The sequence below is a fragment of the Balearica regulorum genome, chromosome 2, assembly GCF_011004875.1.
Source record: "Balearica regulorum gibbericeps isolate bBalReg1 chromosome 2, bBalReg1.pri, whole genome shotgun sequence".
NCBI classification, from domain to species: domain Eukaryota; kingdom Metazoa; phylum Chordata; class Aves; order Gruiformes; family Gruidae; genus Balearica; species Balearica regulorum.
In genome coordinates, this window is record NC_046185.1 from 39,100,857 (window position 1) to 39,119,577 (window position 18,721).

At 37.9% G+C, this 18,721-nt stretch overlaps 1 protein-coding gene across 4 annotated transcripts in view; it reads left to right on the forward strand.

The window, feature by feature from the left end:
- Positions 1 to 18,721, forward strand: part of CYP7B1 (cytochrome P450 family 7 subfamily B member 1) — a 126,057-nt gene that overhangs the window by 92,050 nt on the left and 15,286 nt on the right. For all 4 annotated transcript variants that reach the window (XM_075743992.1, XM_075743994.1, XM_075743993.1 and 1 more), the window contains 2 exons: positions 11,568 to 11,704; positions 18,093 to 18,689. In XM_075743992.1, the coding sequence (XP_075600107.1) occupies positions 11,568 to 11,704; positions 18,093 to 18,689 (734 nt within the window). The remainder of the gene's footprint in view (positions 1 to 11,567; positions 11,705 to 18,092; positions 18,690 to 18,721) is intronic.

Genomic DNA, 18,721 nt, shown 5'->3' on the forward strand with positions numbered 1-18,721 from the left:
GCAACAAAGTTGGCGAAGGGTCTAGAGAACAGGTCTTATGAGGGGTGCCTGAGGGAACTGAGGTTGTTTAGCCTGGAGAAAAGGAGGCTGAGGGGAGACCTTATTGCTCTCTACAACTCCCTGAAAGGAGGTTGTAGCCAGGTGAGTGTTGGTCTCTTCTCCCAAGTAACAAGCAATAGGACAAGAGAAAATGGCCTCAAATTGTGCCAGGGGAAGTTTAGATTGGATATTAGGAAAAATTTCTTCACCAAAAGGCTTATCAAGCACTGGAACAGGCTGCCCAGGGAAGTGGTTGAGTCACCATCCCTGGAGGTATTGAAAAGACATGTAGATGTGGCGCTTAGGGACATGGTTTAATGGTGGACTTGTCAGTGCTAGGTTAATGGTTGGACTTGATGATCTTAAAGGTCTTTTCCAATCTAAACAATTCTGTAATCTTATGAAATTACAGAATTGGATGGTATCTGTTTTGGGGAAAAAAAAAAAACAAAACACAAAAGGGATAATATATTTCAGTAAATCTAGGACAGGCAAGCCTTGGACTCTTCAGAAAGATGATCCATTTATAACCCAAGTATTATTTTTTGCAGGAAACAACTTAGGAAAACAATGAAACAAGTATTCATTTGCAATTGTAATGTCTCTGATTACAGTCCCCAAGTTGACATTTACTCAATTTAATTAAAAAAATTGAGAATTGTATTTATATTTTCTGTTCCCATCTTTCACAGCAGAGGGATTTAAAACATGTTCAGACCTACATTGTCCCAGTTACTGTTCCATCTTATGATCTTCAATTAATAATATTTTACTTTCTGTGACTGCAGAATGAAAATGAATTCTTGATTTACCTAAAACTGGAATTAGTTAGGTTACCTAAAACCAACAAGGATGTTGTACATTCCAGAGAACTCACTCAAATACAAGGCCAGGAGCTTCATTTAGGTTTAACCCTTATGCCCTTGAACACAATAGAGTTTACATAAATATTTAAGAAAGGCAGCCACAGACCAATTAAAGGAATACATTTTCCAAGCATCAAACCATTGTTTTCAGGCAATACACTGAAGCTCTTAAATTAATACATATTAAATCTGTTACAGGCTCAGCAGAGTGTTAGGCTCAGGAGAGGGAAAAGCAGATGAGAGCACCCCAGGGGGAGGTCGGGCAGAGATAGCCCGTGAGACGCGCGACCCGTTGCCCAACATGCAGGGTGACTGCGTGGGCTGTGGGTGGCTGCAGGCTGCACCACAAATCCGCCCAAGGAGGAGAGGGCACAACCATCCCTCTTGTTAGTCCTTTCAGCATCCTAGGAAAAGCTATGGGCATGCTGAGAAGGCTGTGCTGTCTTCATTCTGGTATTTGCTAAATAAAATTGAGGAGCAGCTGTTTTGTGGGAAATAGATTTAAGATTTTTTTTATATATTTAAAAATAAAAGTGCTTTAAGATACTTCAAAATTTCCCTCATAATGAGAGGTCTGGTTTCAGGCTAGTCCTACCCAGAAATGCTCAATAAAAGTCTGCACTTCATATCCGCTCACTTCAGACTAGATACTCGATGGGTTACTGTTCCATAGCATGTGGTATGAATTCTGGAAGGGTCCTGCTCATACGCATAGTAAAACTATAAGCCCCAGAAAATAAATTAGCAAATAATCAGGTTTGTTGCCCCATAATTTTGGCAGCTTGTTAAGGCAGGGACAGGACTTACCCAGCTGCGAACTCTGAGAAAGGCTGGCTTGAAAAAGACCCATGTGTGCTATTGCAGGCAGGGGCAGAGCCAGAGCAGAGCTCGGGGAAAGAGGAGCAGGAGGGAAAGGGTGCAAGTGCGATGGAAAACAAAGTGGTGAAGTTTTGGAAGAAGAGGAGGGATGTGAGGAAAGAGTGTAGAAGCACATCTAGGAAGAGGGAAGGAAAGGAGGGACTTCTAGTAACTAGAGAGGAGCGAAAGAGGAAGAATGCAGATTGCAACGTGCTTTCTGCTGAAATAAATCACCTATAGTCTCTGCTGAGAGAAGTAACACCTGTTCAGATAGAGAAACTGAGATGTTAATCTAGACTGGCGGCAGAAGGAGATGAAGCAGGAGGGAATGAGTGTGTAGCAGAGAGTCCGGTTACAACACTGTTTCTCTTAACATGTGCAATAGACTTGAAACACTGGAAGGAAAAAAGATAAAACAAGGATCTGGGAAGGAAGTATGTATAGTACTTTAAAAAGGAAGAAGACTTACTAATGCTACGTTCATCTTACAAACATTAAGGCTTTTGAAACATTCACCTGAGTACACCATTCAGTTGCTGTTCTCCTGTGATATATACCTCAGTGACAAGATTAGTTACGTTCTCTTAGTATATCATTTCAACTTCGAATTGTATTTACAAATAAGTGGACTAAGTAAGGTACCTGGGGTATTTTTGTATTTATTCAACTGTTCAGACTATACTTGGGAATTTTTCAGTACATTTTTGAACAAAACATATATGTCCTGATTGTTAATTCTGTAATACTTCTCATGAAATGTCTGACATCTGAAGCTTATGGGGGAAAGGAAGGAAATTGCTTTCAGATCACCATGTGCTGCCGTGCTTCCACTTGGGGAATGCATAACCATAACTGTGGGAGTCATGAAATTGTTAATTAAAGACTTCATAGCCGTATAGCATCCTTTTTTAAAGATTAAAAGCAATTTTTTTTGTTCATATAAAGCTATGCGCATGCAGATTTTAAGAGAGTATGTGGCCCCGTTTCTCTAGTTAATTACCTTAATAAATCAGGAGTGGGCTGCTGGTATTTGAAAATCATGTGCGTGGTAGACAGAGTGAGCTAGAAAACAGTTTTTTGCAGTGTTCTGTTGTTGTCCTATAACGGTATATAATGCACTCAGGTCAACAGGGTGATACTGATACTCACGATACCACCATGACTATAGCATCAGAAGTTTACTGCAATAAAACTGAATATTTCAATAAAACTAAATGTGTTACCATTGCAGAAAGAATTGCAACAACACTATTTTTCCTATGGTGAAATTACTGTTTGCATATATGCATATGTGTGTGTATATATAGAAATGAGTATGCTTATATACACATAATCTGTGTTCATAAATCCATGTACATTAACACACACACACATGCATTCTGAATGAGTTGTTCTAGTTTCTTGAAAAGGGCTAATGTTCACTGGAAGAAAATGGAGTGGTTTTATCGATACTGCTTGATCTCACAAATGAAGATCAGTTTTGCAGTATGTAAAGTGTAGATATATGGTGTAGAGAAGCTGTTCCTATCTCTGTCTAAGACGGGAGATGACAGATGGGTATAGGCAGACAGGAGAGCGTGGTGGGGATGGGCAAGAGTCACCAACAGCCTCATGCATTCTCTGTGCGGACGCATTATATATGTGGTCTGCAGTGGCTGTGGTGGTGGTCAGGATTCAAGAAGGGATTTGACTGAGGATGAGCTAGTAGTGAAACCAGGGGGCAATCAGGAGATGAGAACAGAGGCTCCCCAGATCTGAAGAGGAGCTTGGTTTGAGAAGGAAGTTAACAGTGGGTGGGTAAAGGGGTTGAATGGTGGTGGCAGGTCCAGGGGGGCACCCAGAGAGGGATGGGCAGCCAGGGTAGAGGTACGCAGAGGGATCATGGGGAGGAGAAGTAAGTTTACAAATTGGTGGGCCAGGAAAACTGACATAAAAACCAAATGTGGGACATGACAGAATTGGGGAAATGTAGGGGACTCATCCTGTCTTTGCCACCAAACTCACTCTAGCCTATCTATATTGTTCATAAAGGCCAATACTTCCAGAAAGCCTTTTTACTCCATTTCTCTCTATTGATTGTAGAGAACTTAAAAGATGTCTGGATTAACTAAGATACCAAACTTTTGGACAGCTCAGTTAGATGAACTGAAGGGTATATTTTCATTACCTGCTTTGCTTCAATGAACATCCTGCATTATTTAGCATTCATACACTTTTATAGGAAATAATATTTGATTTTTATAATTAATTTTTTATTTTACTTCTGAAATTATATACTACATACCTAAAGAAAATACAGTTGCTACACACACACATAAGATGCAATATTTTTCCATCTAACATTCTCGTCTCTTTGCTTGTTACCAGGGTTTTTTAAACGTGATGATGTCCCACCACTGTTTCTGAAATTTCCTGAATTTATTTGATTGGTCTTTATTACGTAAAGAATGATATCTGCCTGTTTGAATATATTTCTGTGGGGAGTGCTGACATTCTTATCCACACTTCACTTGTCATTTCTAGGCCAGACGGTTAATATGATTTCCTACCATGAGCTACTTACTGCGTACAGTTTTAACATGTGTTGCAGCAAGGCAGTATACTGAAGTGCAGAAATGGCTTATGAAAGAGACAGATATTAGGTGAGGGTTGTTGGATTCTCTTAGGAAAAGTCAGTTAGTGTGCAGCATAAATATGATCCTGATAGTGGTAAAAGGAAATACTGGTGGACTTCCTATTCTGATCCCATCCTTCTCACATGAATACAGAAAAAAAAAAGTGTTTACGTTTATGGATAACACCAAAAGAGGAGCGGCTGCAAGCCTGCAAAGGAGGGATTAGCGTTCCAAATGACGAACTGGAAAACACAGAGGACTAATCAACAGCATCTGGACAGGACCACGATCTTTTCTCTGGGAAAAGGCTGAGGGCTGTAATGGTTCCCAAGCTGGGTTTTTATTCACACCGTGGTGATTTTGCACAGAAAGCCGAGGTTGCGCTCGGAGGCAAAGGCTACGTCACCCTTGAGATGGAAGAGGTAATTGCTCTGCTGAGCTCAGTGCAGGACGCTGCTCTAGAGAAGGGTGTGGGCTAACATTAGAAAATCAAGAGGGGAATGACACTAATATGTAGAGGTCTAGAAAACAGTCATGAGGAAATACTGGAAGAAATTGAGGTTGTTTAATCTAAAGAAGACTAAGGGAGAACATGATGAGTACCTTTAAATACATTAAGTGCTTCTGCAGAAGTGAAGGGAATCATTTATTCTCTTATCCTTTGCAGGCAGAATGAGAAGTAGTGGGTTTGAGGTACGACATGAAGATAAAGGTTAGATGTGAAGAGAAACTTCCTGATAATAAGGACAGATTGCTTGGGGAGACTGTAGAGTCTCTGTTACTGAGCATCTTCAAGAACAGCATAGACAAATATGAGGGAAGAAGTCAGTGCAAAGCACCCTACCTGGGATATGAGGCATGGAATAAGTAACCTCTCATCATCCTTTCCTAGCCTATTTTTCTTTGATGAAAGCTGAATTAAGAAAGGAAAAGCCCCGGGCTGAGCAAGTGATCTCAAACATAAAATGTAATAGAATAACCTTGGGCATTGTCAGGGAAAGTGTTGAGTAGTTGTGGCTGCTCTCACTGACCTAACCCAGAGCAGAAACAAAGTAGGATTTCAAGGATAGGGCCATAAGCACTGAATTTGTATTAACATTTAATATTGCTGAATTATGGTCGCATTGGCCAGGTTTTATCTTTGCCGTGACTCCTATTCTGACTGATAAGAAACTTTACATTACATTTTGTGTAGGACTTCTCTGGGAATTTTCAGCCTCTGATAAAACCTGAGTCAAAAGGGCTTTTTCAGTGTGTTTCCATTTGTAAACTGTTGAGATTACTTTCCCACAATGCTATTTACCCACCTTTTAGCTTCTTAGGCAATGTTCCAACCACTCAATACAAGTAGTGGTTGAATTTGTGAATGTGCCCTTCAACACATAGGTTTGAGGTGTAATAGTAGAGGTGATATGTACAGTGTCAACCTACAGTTGTTGAGATAATGTAGCCTAAAAAATGGCAACAGAATATGATTTCCTAGAGAACAATATTTCAGAGCTACTGAATGAGTTGTTGAGTACTGGCGGGTTTTTTTGTATTTGGGGATGACCCAAATGAAATTATTAGAAGAGAGGAAAAAAGAAGAGGTTCCTGTGATGAACCGATTACAACACAAGTTAAAGTTCTTCGCAACAAAAAGCTTGTATGCTTTTAGGAAAAGAAAAAAAAAAGTATTTTTATTAAAATTCCAGAAGTTCTTGACATGAAAAGCTTTCAACAAAAAGATTGGATTTTTCTGGGGGGAAAAATATAATTACTATAAATATTCACTGGTTGGTAAGTTTGTTTCCGTCAGCATTTCTCCCAGTTTGTCTCACATCACCACTAGAGTCTGTCTTTGCTGTACTGCTCTTTTTCGGAGCGCAGATAAACTCTTTTGTCCTTGGTGTGCTCAAAAGTGTATTTCCTACTTTTTCCTGAATCTTTTTCCTTTTCTTCTACAAGTGATCTTTATCCTAATGAAAAAGAGGAGGTTATCAGTACTGCATCATGAAATCACTTTACCTAGGCAAAAGTACAGGCAGCATCATCGTGAGGTTTTTTCCATCCCAGGGCTCTTGTTTCTTCTTCGCTGAGTCAATCCGTGTCTGCATCTCTCTGTCAAGACTTGGCCTGATGCATCCATTTACTCTACATAAGCCTCCAAATAGTGATCAGATAGGAGCAGCATCTGGTCCTTACCTCCATAGGAGATATGTAAGCTGAGAATTCAAAGGTAGAAGATTGTATAATGCTAAACCTCTTGTCTGGCTTGTTCTGCAGGGAATAGTTTTTCATACCGCATGTATTCAACCTGGAAGATTTAGAGTTCCAGGAGGTCACTGAGGCAGATAATCTAGACAGGGTGTTTGAGGCATGCATAATTTTATAAGTATCAAAAAATTGTGTTGTGGGCAAATATTTGGAAGATAATATTTTTTTCTGTCCTCATAGATACAAAACACCTAATGCTATGAGCAGGTCTGGGGGGAAAACTGTAACTGCTAAATTAGAAAAAAAAAAAAAAAAAAAGGAAGATAGACTCACTGGCTTTCTCCTGTCCTAAGTTTCCTGTGTTCTCTCTTTCATAATCCAAGAAGACACTCCAGACACCACATTTCTGGGCATTACCTTTCTTGGGGTTGAAGCCTTTGGCCTCATTCTTTTCCTCACAGTTAGAGTGTTCATAAGCCCCTGGAAAGACACTGTCTGTCATGTCTTGTTCCTTAAATATTGTGATCGAGCCTGTGAATAATCTCAAACTGCTTTGACATGTTCATAATAGCTTTTGTTCTACTTCTGTACCAATCCATTTCCATTGTTGTAAGTCCCCTGGCACAGTGTGTTCCAGCTTGGACATGGTATGTGATGGTTTGACCAGAGATGCTATGGGAAAATCAGACTGATACCTTTAATTTTTGTGGATGTTAATGATGGTTTGGAAAGTTAAAATGTCTTCTCTGTGGCAATCATCGGCATTGTTAGACCTTTTTCTCCCTGGCTTGCGGGTTTTTTTCACCCTTTGGTGAAAGCTGTTGAGAAGTGGTCAGCTGAACCGGCGGTACCCTGCAGAGTGACGTGTTCACATAGGGCTTTTTCAGCTGTGCTGTGTGCAGTGAAGGCTGCGTTAACACCAGATGCCAATCATACACCACCGGTGGATTTGCAAGATTATAGGACAGGAAAAAAGATGAAGGTTAAGCACAGGGCACAATAGAGATTACTTATGGTAATGAATTGTATAATTTTTCTAGACAGATCTGGATTAATGTTTATCCCAGGCAAGAGATTACTGTATGTCTGATTCTAGTTGTAAACAGACATTATTAAACAGAAGGTTTATGTTCATGAAATGCGACTATGGGTGTTAAAGCACTTATGATTTATTATGTGCAAAGAGAAAAATTAACCTGTTCATCTGCTATAGTACGAGATGCGCTGTGGATTTTTGCATAATTTGGAAGGCATCTGCTCCTTTGGAATACAAATAACCAGTGAAATGAGAAGGATTCTCCTCTCATTTACACTCATCCTATGCCCTATGCCGCAGAGGAGCTAAAGTGGTGTAACCAGCAAAAGAATAGTCTTGTGTGCTTTTGTAAAGCAACAATATTTCTACGAGATATAATGTTGGCAAAGTCTATTTGCTTGTGAATCTTTAGGGGTTTTTTTCTTTATGATAAAAAAAAAATACGTTAATGTTCACAGAGCTTAACAAAGGACCTTATTTGGGTTTCTCAAATAATTCCCTTTCACTAATAAAAAATAATGTTTAGAGATGTTGAATTAAAAAAATATTTTTAATCTATTTTTCACATAATTTATGTTGCAGCCCATTTTTCTTCTACTTTATTGCATCACTGCTGCTTAGCATAAGTGAGACATAGGCACCACAACATCCACATTTTTTAATACTGCCTTACCTCAGTAGCTAAATAATCACACCTGAGTCAGTGACTTCTGTGTTTTGGGTGAGCTGAAAAATCTTGCGTAAGGAAACTGTAAACAAACTGCAAAACTTCCCTTCTTTGGTTGGGTCGACATTGCAACTTCATTACTTGCTAACAAGGAAGTATCTTTTCCCTGTAAAAGCAAAGAAAAATTACAGTTATCAAAATCTGCTAATTCTATTTACAGGCTGAATTCATAGCCAGCTGATTTTTGCATAATGCCATTTGAAATTATCCTTTTAACAATGATGGATGATACAACTGCGTTGCTTTCCCTCCACTTTGTAACTGATCCGTCTACTTATAGATTGCATTGGACATGTTGCTGATGCTTTATTTGCAAAATTCACTCACATATGTGAGAAATTTGTCCATTGAGTCTTACTGACTTCAGAGAGGCTTCTCAAATAAGTAAAGATATTCCTGTATATAAGCAAAACCAACCCAATTTGTAAAAAACGGGAATGTGGAGCTAAAAGGCCTGGGAATATTACAGGGTGTGTTAAGTGAATTCGAATATAAGCAGTTAAACTAGGTCTGAATAAAACATAATCTGGTGAGATGTTCCAAATGCTTCAATTAAAAAAGTTGCAATTGTAAATTGCCATCAAAACACTTCATATTGCTCTTTTATATTTCTTAGCTATATTTTACATTTACTACCACAATATATATTGTATCATGAGGAAAATGTAACTAACATTTGTAATATTTTGCCTAATTATCAAATTTTACAACAGCTGTGAAGTGTGAGTCCAGAGTTAAAGTTCATAAACAAATTAATTAAGCACGAAAAGTTTCTGTGGGCTTTATTAATGGCTCAGTGTAGCATCTGAAGGCAACGGGAACTTCTGGAGGTAGCCGGGATGCGGGTGAGAGTCCTTCAGGAAGCCGGGGTCAGCTGAACTGCACTGCTTAAAAGTTTGTGCAGTGAAGCATTGTATTTTGGGAAGCACTAAAATATACGCGGAGCTCTTTGCTGTGTGTTGGCAGACATCGATAAGTCATGAAGATGACCTCCATCTTCCAAAGAGAAGGAAAGCTAGAAATGAAGACACATTTCTGTTATCAGTCTGCTGTGGGTCGTAAGTTGAACTGGTGTTACATTTTGCTCTGAAAGCCATGTAGCCTTGACACGGTGTTTAACAGTGTTGAGCTTATTGCTGCTGAGCTAAACATGTCTGAAGCGAACGATGACCCTCACGTCTTTGCGATAGCAAAATGTCTCCCTGATGTGATCCTGCAGACTTGGAGCATTAAGTTAATTTTCCCCTGGATTTCTGAGCTGCCTCCTTTTAACCCGGCAGAGAGCTTGTGAAGAATACAGCTTCTGACCGAATGACAGAACGTGGAGGGTGAAATTAGATGCATTCAATTAGAAGATGACAAAAAGCCTATCTAAATATTTGTCAGGATGCTACTTATGGGGCGTAGCGTCCAGCCCGGGAAGTGAAAGGCGGCCGCTCCTGGGATTTAATAGTCTGAGGGGGGTGGAAATGGGGAAATCATCCAGATTCTTTGCAGGCTTGGAGGAGATAATTGAGGGTATCGAGTGGGCTGTTATGCTTCCAGGGCTGGTGATCCCTCTCGTGTAATCTCAGATTAGTTCTTTTCTCGTATTTACTTAATACAGAATTAACGATTACAAAGTTTTCTGGACCACTTCAGTAAATAGTGTTGTTATTTGACTGCTAGGGGATGGATAATGCAGTGGTTTATGGGAAGTATTGAAAAAAGAGGAGTTCCACCTTCTCCACAATTAAAAAAAACCAAAAAAACAAAAACCAAATAAACCCACCAAACCCAAACCACCAGAAAACAAGCAAACAAAACCCCAAAGCCACAAAACCCAAAGAAAGGAAAAAGCCAGGGCAAATGTGTCAGCTGTGAAATTGGAAATTGTTGGGTTTGGACCAGAAGGTTTACTGGCTTTCCAGAGGACAAAGGAATGTTCTTGAAAACTACCATTCCTAATTCGTAGTCAGTTAAACAGAAAGAGCGTGAGATGTGCAGCTTGGTTTGACCACATCTGTTTATCTGTAAATTAAATTTATAGCAACTTTTTAAAGTAAGACAGCAAATCCTTGGCTTGTAATTCCCTGCTCAGACAGTTTTAATTAGGAAAATAAAAAAAGTTAAATACAGCGTATCTTTTTTACCTTTTTTTTTCTTTTCTTTTTTGTTACGGCAGTTCAGGGGAGAATGTGGCTACAACAGGGTTAATCCAGCTATATGAAAATCCATGCTGCGTATGATAGTAGTAAAGCTTGTGATCCCTTGATCTTTGATTAGATCCAAGCTAGTAAATATCTTGTGTTTAATCAGAATGAGTTGTTCTGCATGTAGTATAAGTCACCTTCACAGATGGGATGTAGCAGCAGAGTTGTTCGCGAATATTTGTTTTAATCCTTTCCAGAGCAAGCACGCTTTATGTTTCTTTGTTGTAAATCAGATTCTGGCAACTATAGACCAGAATGAAGGAAAGACATTTACTTGCAGTCAGGAATAGGACAGTGTGGGAAAATTTTTTCCTTTCTAAAGAACAATGTAACTTATTAGAATCTTAAAAGGTATTTTGTACTATTCCATAAACATAGCTAACACACCATGGCTGCTTTTTTAGAGTGGAGTGCAAATATCATTATCTAGAATTTCATCTTAAACTGTTCATACACATTTCTAGCTTAGGAGACTATAAATATACGGAAACTAAGATTTATTATGGTAAATGTTCAGCCTCTATTATTATTCTGTGGTTTAAAGATAGTTAGTTAGAATGGGAGCTGTTCTGCGTGCTGGTAAACTGAAATTCTTAAAATGTTATCTATAAGGCTAGGTTTTTTGTGTGGTATGTCAGCGTCCTATTTACCTAAATCTGTCATAATTGCCTTCCGATACATCTTCCTCTGACACGCCAAATATTGAAAATGAGAGGACTCTTTGCTGGGAGATTTTCTACCGAATGTCATTTTTCTGTGTTCATAACTTGATGGTAATAACTGGACGACCTGTAGTTAAATGCATCTCAATTTCTCTCACTTATTTTTCCTAATCACCACGCAGAGCCTTCTGTGCTCAGAGGTGTGATTAGATTTAACCTGCCATCATATCTGAAGAACTTTCTGTACAACATATTATACATTGCAAGAATTATATATGTAGATGGTGAGTCTAAGTGTAATATATAAATAGATATAAAGATGAGTTGCTCTCATGCCAAAGTTAATTCCTGATTTTTCTTTTTCTGTTTTTAACAGGAAGACTGGAGAGCCCCCACTAATAAACGGCTGGATTCCTTACCTTGGGAAAGCTTTGATTTTTAGGAAAGATGCTTTCAAATTCTTACTGGATCAGCAAAAGAAACTTGGAGATATTTTCACTGTACATATTGCTGGTGAGAAATATTTTAGTATTTCTTTTGATTTTTTTCCATCAGTGAAGTTAAATACTAATTCAAATGATTAATCTAGAATCTTACTTAACCAAAACCATGTTTGTGTAGCATAGACCAATAAAAAATACTGAAATTCACATGTATTGTATGCATAATAATTATCCATAGGATATAATTATGAGCACACAGATTTATATACAGCTATAGGTGTATATATTGACAGAATTTGTAGGCATGTAATGTATGAATATAGATTTTGCCAACACATTTAATTGTGTATTGTTGGTTTTTTTCCTAAAGAAGGGAGAACTAACATCATCTTGACACCGCACAGAAAAATATCAGATTAAATTTAGAAAACACTTAAGAAAAAAAGTGCAGAATATGTTCTCACACATTTTACAACTGGTTGACAGGAACACAAGGGAATGAATGACACATTGACTCAGTGATACAATCAGGACTGGAACACAGAAACTTCCCGTTGCCAGCCTCTTACTCTGATCATGCTTACTGAAAATAACAATATAATAAAGTATGATATAACCTTGCTGCTTTCTGTATTTATAGCTGTATTACTACACTAGCTTGAATACAAACATTTGAGTGATTTCACGTAGATGCTTAGCTGTAGAAGAGAAACATAGAATGAAACTGGAATCTTGAATGAAACTTAAATATATAAATTTACGTACATATATATACACATACAGACAGATGTACTTTTTATTAAAATCAATTTAAAATCCACGATTTTCCTCTGTTCAGAAAAGGACAAACTCTTATTAGTGTAGGTGGATGTAATGGATCTTTAGCCCCTTTACATGCTGATATCCTTGTTCAAATGATCAACTTTAGATTTAAGTCTATCTGAGTTTTAGCTGTTCCTGTATTTTTAGGGAGTTTCAAGTAAAAATGTAAAGCATAAAGTTTGCTTTGTAATTTCATGGCAGTAGCATCAGCTTTATATTTCCATTTAAATAATATTTTGCAATAAAAATAATTTTTTTCTTCAAATGCAATTAATTACATTGCAAGCCATGTGTTTAATTAATAATTTTTTTCTTGCTCTTAACAAATCTGTTCTTTTTTTTTTTCCTTTGGAAGAACATTTTTACTGCTGTTAAATGTGTGATTTTTTTAAAATTCATTCAGGGTTTTTTCTTTGGAAACTAATATGATAGGTTTCTTCCATTTTGAAAGTGAGTTCGACACATTACAAGACCAACTTTTGTTGAAATACCGTCTTTTTTATTGTTAATGTACATTCATACTATATACAGTCATGGCTTCTTACGAATAAAGATTGATAATTATAATTCAAAGACTACCCTAGTACATTCATAAAACCAGATACAGTCATACTTCAGAATCCTTAATGTGTTTAATCAAATATTTATTTCTCTTTCACCTCTTTATTATTTTATGCAAGACTATGTTTAGAGATTTGTGTGTTTAAGTAATCTATGAGTGTAATTTAGTTTCACAGATTTCTATTTGCATGCTAAACAAAATTCCATTTCAACTAATCTCCCTGTGTTCAGGTATTTTGAGGAAACCTTCCTTGATAAAGACTGAGGTAAATGGAGTGAGTTCTGGATATCATTTCAGCCTTATGCAGGGAAATCTTTGATTTTGTGAATTTGTCATATCGGAGATATCACTTTAAGTTCCCTTTTTTTCGGTATAAAAATACTGACCGTCAAGACTTCACTAAGGAGAAACAGTTTGTCATCCACAAGTCAAGGAAGAAGCCAAAGCTAGTTAGTACCTCCTATCATGTCCTGATCCGAAGGTGCACAGGATTTCTATATGTCTTACTGATTTGACAAAGATGATGCTTATATGTTCGGCAAACATAACGTAGCCTGTTGTATATGGACTATCATTACTTTACCCCCTGGTGCGTGTCTGAAGGTCCTGTCAAGAAATTCTATCAATAGATATTGTTCTAATTATTGGTTCTCAAACTAGTTCATTTGGAAAATGCGGAACGATGCTTGGAGTTTCTGGCATTGCCCCGTACCGGTAATGCGATTTCGCTGATTGTACTTTCCTACGTGATGAGCAAATGATTGTCATCCCTAAAAGTCGCAAGGGACATGGATGTCATCTTAATAAAGAAATTAAAAAGCACATCTTTCTATGAGAAACAATGTAAATTCCTGACCTGTCGCAGAAAATAGTTCTCTAATTGGTTTTGTGTGGTGGTGCAGCAGAATCGTTTTCCCCAAACGTCATGCCGGCGAAGCACCACTGTACATCATTGTCAGCAGTTCAGCAGAATCTCCCTAATAAGAGGACGATTACGTAAATGCGATAGTCTTAAAAAAAAAAAAAAAAAAAAAAAAGAGAGAAAAGGAAAGAATAAGGAGCAGAAAGAGAGATGAGAGATAATCTGTTGTGTTGAGATGATCGTACTTCCCAAGCCAACCTCTCTGCTTGTTAAGGGTCGGCAGCAGAGGCAGACGGCTCAGTAAGAACTGAAAGAGCATGAAACAGTTTTGTCATTGTTTTTTGGGATTAAACTTTGTCTCCTTTTCTTCACAAGTTATTGGGAATGATACCAAACCTTGCAACACTCTCTCTGAGACTAACTCTTAATAAGATAATCTTAGGTTTCTTTTCTGAGGATACTTGCCTTGTAGAATATTGCTGCTAAGTCATTCTTTTCTTTTAAATCATGATACACCTACAGTAACATATCACATTTTTCTCTCTTAGGCAAAAGGTAATTTACATTAGCTCCTTATGAAGCTGAAGCCTGCTGCAAGCATTACTGAAATAACATCCATCATTAGATGCCATCTGAAATGCTTGTCTTTCATCATTAGCATTAAAAAGCTCCAGAATGCATTATTAGAGTAATTTCTTAACTATCATACAAATACTGGCTTCTGTGCTCAGATTTACCAAAGTTGACAATTTTCATATTTTCCACATCAATCTTCTATTTCTAGGAGACTGTATAAACTAAAGGGAGATAACCAGGCTATTTGCAGCATGGGTGTAATGCAGACTGAAGGATTGGATGGGGAAGTATAAATTCTCTGTAGCCATATTTAAAAAAAAATCAGAGGGGTTTTTACAGAAACAAGTATACATCTCTTATTTTGACTTGTTTCTATGGTACTAAATAAAATAGCTCAGTGGCTTAAACTGTTGGGATTTGGAGTGTGATGCTTCTGTATGGACATGTCATCTTAGGTTTTTTGTGTTGAATGAATTTTTACAATCTAACAAGGAAAGGCTTGGTCCCCAGTGGTTTCTATATAAATACTTTCAATATTTCAGGCTTCCTGATTTGTGGAGCATGTGATATGCCTTCACTTTTAGCTGATCTGGCATTTACCTTTACCAGTACTCTGATGGAAACTCCTGAGCATGGAGATTTTGGTTCAGTTTCAGAAAAGGCTACTTTTAAGAGGTGGTTCTTGGCATTAGCTGCAATGGAAAGGCATGGGAGGGGAGGGAGGAAGCTGTATTTTAAAGTACCAAATAATAACTGGAAACTTTAGCGAAGATTTGCATTTGTTGGTCTCTGACACCACGAGGGACAATCAAGTGGGAAGAGACCTCATCAGGGACAACGACAGGATTTAAAAAAGCAAAATTGAGAACCATATTGACACTTACAAAATTTAAAATCATAACTTGAGGTGAGAAAGTTTGTTCCAGTTTGGATGTTTGCTGCTCAGGGTAGAGGAGGTGTTGGGGCACGGTTTTGTAATTAGCAATCTGTTCCTGTATGGAAGAGACTGGGGTAACCGGTGTAGCCGCGTAGTGCATCTGTGTGCGAGGATGACTGTAATTGCTAAAGGCTCCCATACCCACTCTCGCAGCAACAACTTACTAACTGCAGTTAATTAGCTCTAGATTTTAGTCTTTTTCTAATTAAGAGATCTAAAATTAGATTCTTGGTGAGGTACGTAAACAAGCTGCCTTTGTTATAGAGGGGTTCTGCTTTTCTGACTATACAGACCTTTACTAAAAGCAGTAACAAAAGTATTTTGCTTTCTGTGTTTATATGTATTGTTGACTTGCAGTGATGTGATGTGGAGCCTGAACTGATTCTACAAAATAAATTATATTTTGGTACATACTTACTTTTTGCTACCAGGAACCTGATGAGAATAGTAAAAATCGGGATCTGTGATATTCTGTTTTGCAGAGATTTTTTTTTTCCAAACTATGTGCTAGTGTTGAGTGAGCTTTGATTTAAAATTATTACTAAAATACTTTGTTTGTCTGAAAACTCATTTGCTGAAAATCATTTTCTTACTTAAAAATTATAAGAATTGATGTGCGTTTGCTAAGTGTCTGATTAAAGATCACAAAGGAACTCATATTTTGCATCAGAAATAAGCAGATGGTGGACAGATGGTTTAAATTAATATTAATTAAAAATCTTAACTTAAATTGTTTACCCTGTAAACGCAAAGTTAGGAAGCCAGCTTTCATCTTTAGGGTTAATAACACTCCAAATCTATTTATTAAAAATTGCTCCAATGGGTATTCTTTCCAAGCTTGGATCGCAAAGATGGTAGCCTCCGTAAAGAGCATGGCAGTGGGTGAAAGCTGGAAAGAGACACCAATTCTAGGACTCTTAATAAAGATACTTCAGAGGTTGAGACTAAAAATTCCTGTCGGTCTCTGTGATCTGGGAAGGAAGAAATGGTTAGAAGAGAGGACTGGGAATTCAGGATCTCTTTTTCATGCCAATTTCGCGATATATTTATTCTTTAAAAATTAATTTACATCTATGATTGATTATGTTGCAGAAGAGCAAACTCTATGAGTATTTTAAAAACCTCCACATGTCCTCGACATAAAAAGGGGGTCAAATTCTGTCTCAGTTTATCTCTTGTGTTTCCTTACTGGTTCACTGAGATTACAGTAGACGTAATCTGGGGGGAAATTATGGCAGCTGGTAATTGCAGAGGAAGTCCAGAGCACACCCAGATTTACCATAGAGCACTGTGTGTATATACAAGTCAGAATACAGAATAACTATGATAATTCAAATATCACTATATGGTAACCATGGATACTTGTTGACATTTTTAGTGGTAGTGACTACTTTATCTCAGGACATCTGTCACAGAGCCAAATTTGGTCCTCAGTTAAGCATGTAGTGTTCCCATTAAAATCAAAGGAGATTTGTCCCTTTAGTGAGACAGAATTAGAGTGTAAGTGCTGGGAGCTTTGCTATTTTCCAGAGTTTATAAACGGGATATTTCACAGAGGATGCGTACATTTTAATGGGTACCCTTTTTCCTCTCCATTCCAATGCACCTCTCCATTCAAGTTAAGAATCAGGAACTCTACATTTAGACTTAACATGGGAATCATCTATAAAGAGTTAAGATGTAATCAAGCTTTGGGAGCGTTAGCTTTTTGATTCATGATAGTTCACCAAAATGCTCTTCTTTAGTAGTTGACTTAAAGTTTAGGGAGAAATTGCAGGATTTTTTCTGCCATGGGCAACTTGAAAAAGCATCAGACTTGATGCGATCTTGTCCTTCTACCAGCAGCTGAAGGCACGGCTGTGTCACCGCATTAAGTGCCTTGGGAAGGGTAGGAAGTTGTTGGTGCACGGTGGCACAATGGACGGTAGCGCTGGGACAGTGTGTACCCCAAAACAGCACCCCTGTTACACATGGTAGCCTGCTCCACTGTGAGAATGGCTTCAAAATCAAATCCTAAGGTAGTCATTTTACTGATGCTAAGCACATTCTTAATAAAGAGTTAGCAAAACTTGAGGAAAAACAACAGATGTGAGGCTTTAAATGTTGGGGGGTTGCAATGTGCAGTTAAAGCCGTAACTGGCAGATTTTGAGTCTCTGTGTCATCTGCTTGAAGAAAAGCTGCCTGGGTGGCATGTTTTCTACTCCAGCCCCCACCTTCACTTTCCTCCATGCAGGTGAAATGTTTCTTCCTTTCTGCTAGAGAAGACCTACAATTTTCAAATGCTGCTACAGCTCTACATTGTATTTTCCTGAATTATACCAGAGTATTAAATGATTTGTTCCAGAGTGCCACAATTGCAGGTCATGCCCTACTGTTGGCAAAACCAGTAGCTCAGTCTACATGGAAATGGCTTCATGCTGGTTTTAGAAGAGCCGTAAAAGTGTGCACAGGTGAAATCTGCATCCCGACAAAGAGAATCTAAATAAAACTTGTTGCATCTTCTTTTTCTTTTTTTCTTTTTTCTTTTCTTTTTTTTTTTTTTTGGCTTTGCAGATTTCTTCGCAGATCTTTGCTTTGGGGATTTTCTGCATGCTTTTCTTCTAGACGTTGGCCGGGCTTATTTTCTTATTTACTTCTGAAAGTGTCACCAGATTATAAAAGTACACGTGTGTCTATTTGTTTCTTTTCTTCTATTCAGGTAGATACATTACCTTTATCATGGATCCATTTCAATATGTCTATGTCATCCGAAATAGCAAGCAACTTGAATTTCATGAATTTGCTGATAAAATGGCTTCCAAAACTTTTGATTACCCTGCCTTGTCGAATGGAAAATTCCCCGATCTCAAGGAAAACCTCCACAGAATCTACCAGTATCTACAAGGCAAGCCTTTGGATATCATTTCTGACCACATGATGAAAAATCTCCAGGATATATTTGAATGGAAATGCTCACAAGCAACAGATTGGGAAACAGAAAAAATGTACAAATTCTGCTGCTCTGTAATGTTTGAAGCCAGTTTTGTAACACTATATGGAAGAGTTCCTGCTGCAGATGGCCACAAAGTTATTAGTGAAATCAGAGACAAATTTATCAAGTTTGATGCCAGCTTTCCCTATTTAGCTGCAAACATACCAATTGAGTTGCTAGGAGCTACCAAGAAGGTTCGGAAGGAGCTTATACATCATTTTTTACTTCAGAACATGACAAAATGGCTGGGAGGGTCAAAAGTGGTCCAAGCCAGACAAGATATATTTGAGAAATATGAGCTGCTTGGAGATTATGACAAAGCAGGTAGGAAACTTATGAATGATTGCTTGTCTAAA